Here is a 10,480-nt window from a genome sequence, read left to right as displayed (position 1 = left end):
CTATCTCTCTCTCTCTCTCTCACACACACACACACACAAACACACACACACACAAACACACACACACACAAACACACACACAGAGACTCGCAGAAAGCAATAGAAAGAACAGACCACACTAGAGCGCCCGCCAACCGCTCATTACAATTTTAATAATAGCTAGTAAGCCTTTTGCCCATTTGCTCACTTTCCAATTATGCACCACCATGTCTGCAACCCACGCGACACCACTGCATATGACCCCCCCCCCTTTACGCCATTCCCAAAGGGGGGGCATTAACTTGTTCTTATGCACAGTAGAATTGTAAATGGGCTGATTCAGCAATGTCATGCTCATAACTGTGCCTGAACTGCAACAGGGAACTGCTGCTTTTTCTTTCCTAATCCTTACTGTCATAATTTTCCTCTTGTTCTTTTGTATGTTTGTCACTTTCTTGAGACCCGCTATATCCGGGGTGCCTTGATAGTCGAAGCAAACTTTGTTGTGTTGAAGCTAGAGAGGTGAGCAGAATAAGCCTGATTCGCCGTAAGGATTTCTCTGTTGATATCCACCCCTTGGCATTCATATGACATTATGCAGTTGTGAGCTCCGTAAAACCCTACTAAAACTAACTAATACACATATTCTGTGAATGTTCCTGGTTTTGTTTTGTTTTTTTACATCATAAACCAAATGTCTGCAAGATCAGATAGAGTGGTATTTTCTTTTCTTTTACCTCTTCCCGAATTGTAGTTCACTTTCCCACTATCTGTTTTCAACTATTTTTTATTCGTCATACACTACTTTCCTTCTCTTTTTTTCTGAAAGTTGTACCTCCAGATAACAATTTAAACTGATTTTTTGACGTGGTGCTTTAATCATTGCGATGTGTAATTAACACACTCAGTTACCTTCTTTGTTCTTTTGTCTGTTTCCAGAGTGTTCGTCAACTCTTGCTGTTATCAAAAAAGCGGATGGCTCTAATTGATACCCTGCTCAAAGGTTCTGCTTCAGAGTATGTACTTAATTTTATTTTGAGTACTCATGCTTTTTTTTTCTTTCTTCCCACTCTCCAGCTGATGTGGATAGTTTTGTACTCACCAAAAATAGCCAATTTGTTCATATTTCTTGTCCAAATTGTGTAGGCAAGATCATGTGTAGCAGATAATTTTTTATTTATGTTGTCTTTGAAGATTTTTTAACAGCACAAACTAGTTAAATATTTCCTCATATTGTGCAGTCTTCTTTGCTATATTCGAAAATACTTCCCTGTTTTTGAAAAGTGCCACTCATGGATTCTGTTTCTTTTTGTCTCTCTGTTGCATCTCTTTATTATTTATTTGTTATCTGTGCTCTATGTCTTTGGATGTGTCTGTATTTGTTTCTCCTATTTATGTAACAGACTGGGATGGAAACAGAACGAAAATGAAAACGTTACAATCAATAAAGTCTTTACATTGCATCTAGAATCTTTAAGTGTCACATCATTTAATCTCAACTGTATCTTGAGAAAACAGTGCAACAAAAATAATCTAAATATACTGACACTATGCACCTTCATTTTACACTATTGGGAATTCTCAAAGGGTAGAAGGGAGCCAATACATCTAATAGGTACCAGAAACTAAATTTTCAAAGTAGCTGTATGCCAAATTTATCTGTACCGTTTGAAAGGCCTATATCCACTGAGCATTTTGGTACCGTTCTTTAACCTCTCAGTCAATTTTTAAGAAAGTGGTAAGCTAGTTGTTTAAAATTTGATCAAATTTGTTAAAGTCAGTCACTGGCTGCAACCCCATGTTTGACAGACAATAAAAGAGTACCGGGAGCACTAAACATCTCCACATTAACAGAGTACAATCACTATAACAAATATATGGAGCCTAATTTTTTTCAAGACTGAGATCCTTACAAATCAGTATTTTATCGCCTCAAACACGATGATCTGTCGTTATTTCTACAAAAACACCGAGCGCTGACCCGGCCGGCGCCGCACCGCCCCCCCCGCGGCGAGCGAGTCGGCTCTATACTGTAGTGTACCCCGCATGGGGGTCACATGCTTTCCGAGTCTCGTGGAAGGATTGATGAAAAATAATTCCAAGCTGATTATTTTATTCTAATAGAAAATGAACTGATTTTTTAATTGATACCTTTTTTAAGCCAGTATTTTACATATTTTGTGTAAAAGTGATCTTTAAACATTTTGACAGTATTTTTAAAAGCTTTCTATTTAGACACCAAAGGCCAAAAATATGCCATGGAAAAGCCAGTTCAAAGCTTTACAGTTCTCCGCCAATGAAAAGACGGTATTTAATCATCCCTCGTTCCGCGAAGCATTTGAATGCACGCGTGTCAATTTTTCAACCGGCCGACCGCGCATTCCGACCGCGAGGCGCTTCGCTTTCGTCGGCGATTCTCCGGCTCCTAATAATTGGACATATAAACAACTTACACCATTGTAACGAGGAAAAGCTGGTGTTACCCTGATTTCACCGATACCACGTGGTCGGAAGGCCGTTTTTACGCTACCTACATCTAAAAATAGAGAGATATGAGATACATTTTATCTTCTGCTACATAAACATTGTGACTTTCTCTCTAAGAAGATGTGATCATTCTCATATTTCATGTTTATGCCCCCCTGTGTTTGTCCATACATTTCTATGGTATATCTTTTGAAGTGAGGGTGGAGTAAGTGAATAAGTGAGAAAGGAAGGGGGAAAAGCGATACAGAGTGAGAGAGAGAGAATATGATATGCTGATATGATGCTACTTTGTATGTGTACTTTTAGTGGGGCGGTTTAGCCCAAAATTTTTTACGGATTGTGCATTTTGTGATACAAGCACCAAATTTGGCACAAATATACATTAATATATTGCAAACATTTTTAGATATTGGGCCACTCGGATTTCTCTCTTTATGGCCGCCATATTGGATTTGAAATCTACATTTGCGAGTATCTCTGGGTCAAATGCTGCTATTGACTTCATTTTGGTGTCTAAATATATGTTTTGGGGGCCAAGGAATCCTATGATACCAATTTCACAATCTAATGCTTAATCTAATGCACAATTCTAAATCAAAGACACAAATCTAAAATACTAATGCACAAATCTATTCCAATGCACAATTCAATGCACAATCCAATGCACAATTCAATGCACAATCCAATGGCACCAATTTCAATGTAATGTTATCTTTCACACTCTGTTTTATAAAATGATCTTCGTATTTTGAAAGCTTGTTAAATGGGTGTAAAAGTCTTAAGTCTGTAAATGTCGTATGTACAATTCTGACATGCTACGTGGTCTAATTTCTGAGGCTAGGTGTATACTGACATTCTTCAAAGGTCTGGTATCTGAGGCTAGGTAGATATCGGTACTGAAGATGCATGTACATAAACAGTGTCATGTTAACAAGTTCAGCACTGCCACAAGTACATGTATGTTGTGGACTCATCACACTGTGCAGTCCCCTTCACACACACAGAGGGCTGTCTTCTTGCATTTGCAGAGCCTCACACACCATAAATGGCACTTGCAAGAAACCAGCTCAATGCAGCTGTGAGCTGCCTCGGGTAGCCTGGTCCAGTATGGTGTGTACTGTTTTCCAGTCATTGACCAACCCTAGTTGTTTGTTGAGGGAGCTCTGGTGCTGGCAAAAGCATCTGACCCCACACATTTCCACCTCAATACACCCCCCTCTTGACAAGTTCCTCTGAAGCTGCCTACTTTGGAGGGATCAGCTGCACATCGTTCTTCCTTGCAAAGAGTTTCCTCCTGGCCGTGTCATTGTCCGTGCATTTGCTGGTTCGATCATACAACAGGATCACGAACCTCTTGATGATGAACATTGCATCGTTTGGTATGGCACGTGGTGCAGAGGACACCAGCAGCAGCGCCTCAGTGAGTTCTGGCAGTACCGTCCAGACTGCCCGCGCAGTCTTCTTGCCATATGGGATGAAGATCTTAGGAGCATACTCTTCAAATGTCTTTAATTTAATGCAGCCAATCTGGGCGATGGCTGCTCCATTAAGAGCTATACAGCTAGTGACAGGAGTCTCTGTCTTGGCGTCGAAGATTTCTTCAAAGCCTGTGATGAGATCATTCTTAGTACAAGTGAAGAGGTTTTCACCAGCAGACAGTGCAGGAGGACATGCTTGGTTCTTGTGACGAAAGAACTTCTCAAGGTTTCCATCCCTCATCTGCCAGCCAATGTACAGGCGTGCAACGAGTTCATGGTCATTTTGAACAGAGGCGAACTGTTTCTAACATTTACTATTGTTTCTTGGAGTGGAATACCTTCAGCTTTGTCACGAGGAATGGGGTCGTCCACTGCCTTTGTTCTGTCCAACAGACTCTCTGGTGAAAGCCACGGACGGCTCTTGGCTTTCATCGCGGTCTCCACTGTAGAAGCACCTGCGATGTCCTTTGTCTCCAGTATGACTAGATCCTGACTCTCCTCCTCGAATGGGTTGCCCATCTCCTTTATGATACCGACGAGACAGCGAACATCTTCCACAAATGAGGCATGTACACTTGGCGTCTGATCATGATGACGTGTGTCTGCTGCTTGCTTGCTGTCTCCAGTATTGGTTCCCTTCCTGGAATACTTCGATCACCCTAGCAATTTCTGGTCTTGAAACCATCCAGCGACGAAGGGCACTAGGATTGTCAGTTAGCCCAACCGCGCCACCGTTTCCTTTCATGCAGGCATTATTCTGCTCATGTGCCTGGTCAATCGGGATTAAAAAGAACACTCTCTGTGTTTTCTCAACTGTGAAATGGCCTTCACTGAATTTCCTTGCTACGTCTGGGTGTTTGGTAGTGAGTTCGGCGATGTTCTTCAGGTGCACCGGTATCCACCTAACATAGTCTGTATGATCTAGTGCGTGGAACCAGGTGACCCACTCTGTCAGAGCATCGAGGTACATCATCAATGATCCCTGCCTGAGAGAACGCATATACACTAGAACCAACAGCTCTTGTTCCAGCACAGCTGCCCAGTAGCGAAACTGGGAGATGTTGTCTCGTCTCTGGTGTCACCAGTCTTCAAACGCGGGAATGTCCTCTGCATCCCTGGTTTCTCCCAGACAGTAGTGGTTGTAGGCATGGTGTTGCAAGATGTACAGTGCTGCTGCAGTCACTTGATGTGCTCTTCTTGTGCGCAAGGCATGAGATGCTCGCAGGAATGAGTCTACTGTCCTTGCTGTCGAAATCTCGGCTTGCACAAGTGCTTGCCACCCAACCACTCCTTTGCAGCCAGTCCCCCAGTATTTGCAGTACTGCCATCTCTACGTGGAGACCACCAAACATCACCTCTATATGTGAGGCAGCGTGGTGGAATCAGGCTTTCGTCAATTTTTGGGCATATTGTGTTAATGGTATCATCTTAAAGCTTGTTCACTAGTCTTTCTCACAGCGGTTATAGAGCGCCCATTTAGTTTCGGCTGGCGCGAGGCAAGCAAGCCAGCGCTTCCCCAGGTCACGGGGTCATTTACCTGCGCCGCCGGGGATTTCCCTAATCAGCCGAACACCGGCAGCGCTCTTGTATTTTTTGCAAAGTTTACCAGCACAGTGAGCCAAAGCTAATGTAAGATTAATATTTTAATAAAGACCACGTAAATATTCAACATATTAAGGAAGAAAATGAAGAAATCGGAAGAACATGGTACATTACACTTAAAAGCTGTGAAGTTCTCAAAAAGGGGACTTAATTTGATAAATGTTTCATGGGTAATCAATTATAAACATCGATTTAAATATGATTGCCCCCAACGAATTCAATCAAATTTGCACACAGGACTGTGAACATAATGAAATTTGTACTGACAAAGGGCCATATGCACGAAGTTTCTGGATCCGTAATTATTCAGGTTTGAAGTTGATTTTTGCAATACTCTTGCTTTGCGACCTTGTTTTTTCATAGCGATATCCACGATACATGTAACTACAGGACAGATCTTTTTTTTGCCGATACACTTATGAAAACACAACCTAAACACAAAATACAAAAAGAACACAATAATGCTGGACTGGAGGAATTATCTCCTTTTTCCGCTGTAAGCTTTCGTCTTTTGATGGGTGGTGCACACGACAGAGTAGCTCAGGGTGGGTTTGGACGTGTTGTGACTGCATGATTGTTTTGACGTGTTTTTCTTTGTCTGTTAGGCCACGGTTGCATGAATGAGATCACCCCCTTGCTCACAATGGAAGGCCATTCCAAACCCACATTTTTGTATCCAAGGAACGCAGTGTTTCTCAAGGATGTGTTGTTTGGGGATGACCTTTTCTTTTGATCGATTTTGATTGAGTAGCACGTGTTTTACGGCACTATCGACTCAAGACCTTTTATTTGCCAAATATGTTTCTGTATAAAGACATATATCGTGTGATGCATGACTGAATATGTGGTATTCTCTCTAAAGTGATTGGCTTTCCATGTGCAATTACTGTGTGGATATCTTTGAAGGTGTCTTTTACGTGAACAAATTTCTCTCTCAGAACAATTAATGCGGTGTCTATTATGCTTTGATTTCGTGTACATGCAACTGTTCTTTTTGCTAAAAATGATGCTAGCTGTCTGTACACATGGGCTGTGATGTATTTATGGCAGTGGCTTCCTATAAATGAACGGCTGTGGTAGGCCTGTGATGTGATGTTGTGTTGTTTGAGGATGTTATCAAATTCAGAGCAGGCAGGACTTGACCTTGGAATAAGCTCCTCAAACTCTACCTCTGACAGCTGATCATGTACACTAGAACCCTTCCTCTCAAATCTTTCTGCTTCTCGTGGATTATCCGACAAAATCTGACAGCCCTGTAACAATTGAATGTCCTCCTCGTTTTTTTCCAGCCCTCTTCCATTTTTTTGCCGTAGATATGCACATTTTGTCCTATTCCAGGCGTGCAATTCTCCATAGATTGATGGACCAGCTGTACATCTATATCATGTGCCAGCTGTACATCTATATCATGGACCAGCTGTACATCTATATCATGTGCAGCCTCCTCCAGAAGGTGATGATATTTGAGCACAATGCCCACCCTATGATCATGTTGAGTGTGGCACTCCATGACAAATATATTGTTAAAAATGACAACGAAATTCAGATGTAGTAGAGGCAAGAAAACTAAAAACAGCAAGGATGAATGTTCAGAGTGGTGGGTTGGTATTTTAAAAAAATCACAGAAAATCATAGAATAACTTCGTGCATTTGAAACTTGCACATGTAAATGAAAATTGTCACCACAGTTGATACATGAATTTCTGTTTAAATCGTTGGGGGCCGGATTGAAATATCTAAATCCAAACTGAAAAAGTTCTAAACATTGAAGATGCCAGTTTGAAAATCACAGACTTACTTAAATTCCTTGTAAAACTGATATAATCGGACTTACAAGAAAACAAGTTATACCGGCCTACAGGTCAAACATAGCACGTTACAATGAAATCTCAATCGGCCTTGTAGCATTTATAGTTTCAGAGTTAGGAGGCTTTCAATTCGCACTAAAACGCCATATTTACTACTGCCCCGGCACAGGAGGAGTGGCGCTGCGGTCACCCCAGTTAACCCCTCTGACAAGTGATTTATGACTATGCGCTGGGCTGTCGGGCGGGGCGGGCAGGGTGGTGAGGATGGTCGGGGAGGAACCGGGGAAGGAAAACTAAGTGAGCGGTCTGGACGGTATTTTATCCGCTGTGTTCTTTCAATGACAAAATTTCCCATCCATCTTCAATAGAAGTGGAGATATTTTGGATTGAAGGAGGTGAGGGTCACCTGATTTAACAGGTAAAATTAGCGAGAAAATGGCCGCCAAAGCTTGGTAAATTCCAAAGATGGAGAGTCCATAGAACTTGTAAATTTATATTTTTGCGCCTTTAATCAACGTTTTCGGTGAAATCCTCAAAGGAATGTGTTTTTAAATGGACATATAAGGTGTTGAGCCAAAATAAAAAATTTGATAAAAATTGCTAAGCAGGGAGAAAACTGCTGTTTTCTTCGATTTCATTATTTTGACGAGAGCCTGATTCCACCACGCTGCCTCACATATGGTCTTCACCATAACTCTCTTGCCACTTCCACTGTGTCTGCTTGGCCAAATCAAAGAGTGGCTGATCCAATGTGACCACTGGTGTCTGTCCAGGATTCAGGTGTTCTACAGCTCATTTCACAACGTCCAATGAATGCCTGATCATTGCCACGGTGTGGGCACTTTCCTGGAAGAGTGGAAGCAGCGACGTGAGGCAGATGACTCTACCCTCTGGTGGCTGTCGGCTGACATGAAATGCAGCCCAAGATGTGTTTTCATTGTCCACTGTAACAGTGTTGTCTCCCAGAGCGTGTTTTGCATTGCCTAACCAATGGTATTCTTCATTAGTCTACTATTTGAAGTCTCCTCTGGTCAAAGACGCACCTCCAGCAGCTGGGACAGGCGACGTCTTGATGCTGTAGTGACAGGGGGTACATCAGTACAATAGTGCGGCAAAGGGGGCGACAGTCTTGGGCCGTGCATCCCCAGATTCTCCTGCACCAAATATGCTCCGATTTCTCCTTCACCAGTGTAAAAAGGATGTTGCACGAGGGAGATAGCGGCACCTTGGAAGGAGTCTTTTGATGTTGTTGCACTAGGATTGTGATCTATGTTATCTACAGCAGCAATTGTGAACTCTTCGCCACGCACTTTTGGAGGTCAGACCACTTGTTCTCTGTAAAATTGTTGGCAGACATGGTTGCCCATCTCTGCAGAGAGCTGTTGCACTCTTTCATAAGAGATGCTCAGGCCAAGGTGTGACAGTCTATCGACCAATTCCTTCTTGTGTGTATGAGCATGTAACATCATCTCAATGTATGTTGGAAGTGGGGTCTCCTGTGAAACACTGTGCCTGACACAAGTGGATGATGTGGTGCCACGTTTTCGCTTGTGTTTTACGCAGTTGAACTTCAGTATCTAGGCTGCGGTAATTGCTGCAGGGTTAATGTCTGTCATCTGGTCCTTGGTGCTGGGTCTCTCTAGGATCATGTTGACTAAGGCAAGCAGCAACGGTTGCAACAAATTCTTCTTGGCATCCTCCAAGGCACACTGTGAAGGGCTTGGCTTCTCCAAACATGTGACGACGACAAGATAACGACGAATGTAGATCGAGAAGCAGCCATGCAATGTAAAGCAGCCATTTTGAAACCCAATATGGCGACCCATTAGTACAATTACACAATGCAGATTGTTACCATTGGCTTGCTTGACCCCAAAAACATATATTTAGATACCAAAATGAAGTCAATAGCAGCATTAGACCCAGAGATAATCGCAAAAGTAGATTTCAAATGGCGGCCATTTTGAAATCCAATATGGCGGCCATTAAGAGAGAAATCCGAGTGGCCCAATATATGAAAATGATTTCAACATGTTAATGTACATTTGTGCCAAGTTTGGTGCTTGTATCACAAAATGCACAATAGGTTTGCTAAGCGGCCCCACTATTTGTGTTGCAAAAGATTTTGAAAGCCCAATTTTTTTTAACTAATGGAGGATTTTTAAAAAGTACAGCAGAATCTGCTGTAACAACTGCCTGTCAAAGACAGTCGCCTGTACTAATTATCACTTCACACTTTTCCTTTGCTTTTTTTTCTAACTATATTATAATGACGCTGCCCAGGCCACCATCTGTCTAAGATGACCATTTTCGGATAGGTTCAGTTGTATATATATATAAATATAATCTAATTTCTTATGATGTATTTAGTCATTGTTACCGCTTTCACATACATAATTCTCTTTTTGAAACTTCTCTTTTAACCAGCCCATCAGACAGAAAGATTGTTTACATCAACCGCCATGCAGCTTTGGAACACAGGGGAAACCCTTCAGCCTCAAGTGATTACAACAATACAGTGTTTATGCAGTTATACGAGGGACTGAGACCAAGAGATCGCACATCACCACCACTGTCTTATAGGTAGGATTTCAACTATTTGATTCAAATGCAAGTTGTTAACATCATTTTCTAATCTCTTTTGATTGTTTTCAGAATTGCTTATTTAATTCTGAATACATTCCACTTTAACTGTTCAAAAGCATATATTGTTCATTTTTCTCAGTAGATACATGCATTAACACATTACACCCTAAGCCTGGACGGGAAGTCCATTCCTAGATCCTAAGCAAGGCGAAAGAACCCACCTCCCGTGAATACAAGCGTTTAAAAAACACATTTTAAAAATACTAAACAAATTCCAAAAACCCTGAAAAGATCAAATTTAACTCATTCGCTACGCCGAGCCATGGGTGGCGGCACGGCTAAAGTGCAGTCAGTACGCTAAGCCGCCCCCAGCGGCTCAAGAACCGATCTTCAATTTTAGCTTAGATTCTATTCCAATCCACATATCCATGTTAAAATAAAGGTCATAATATAATGTTGACTTCCGGGTCAAGCATTTCCACTGAAAATCGGAAGTTTAGATTCAGTTTTGAAACACGATTTCGTAGTTTATTCGACTTT

The 10,480-nt window shown here is 41.8% G+C and overlaps 1 protein-coding gene across 1 annotated transcript in view; it reads left to right on the top strand.

The window, feature by feature from the left end:
- LOC101847389 (E3 ubiquitin-protein ligase HECTD3) overlaps positions 1–9,937 on the top strand; it is a gene marked incomplete at both ends in the record, with an annotated part of 59,848 nt that extends 49,911 nt beyond the window's left edge. The window contains 2 exon segments of the mRNA XM_005111307.2: positions 919–995; positions 9,782–9,937. Coding sequence (XP_005111364.2) covers positions 919–995; positions 9,782–9,937 — 233 coding nt within the window.
- Positions 9,938–10,480: the final 543 nt, after the last annotated feature.

This window comes from Aplysia californica, unplaced genomic scaffold (genome assembly GCF_000002075.1).
Source record: "Aplysia californica isolate F4 #8 unplaced genomic scaffold, AplCal3.0 scaffold01039, whole genome shotgun sequence".
NCBI lineage: Eukaryota > Metazoa > Mollusca > Gastropoda > Aplysiida > Aplysiidae > Aplysia > Aplysia californica.
This window is presented reverse-complemented; position numbering and strand designations above follow the sequence as displayed.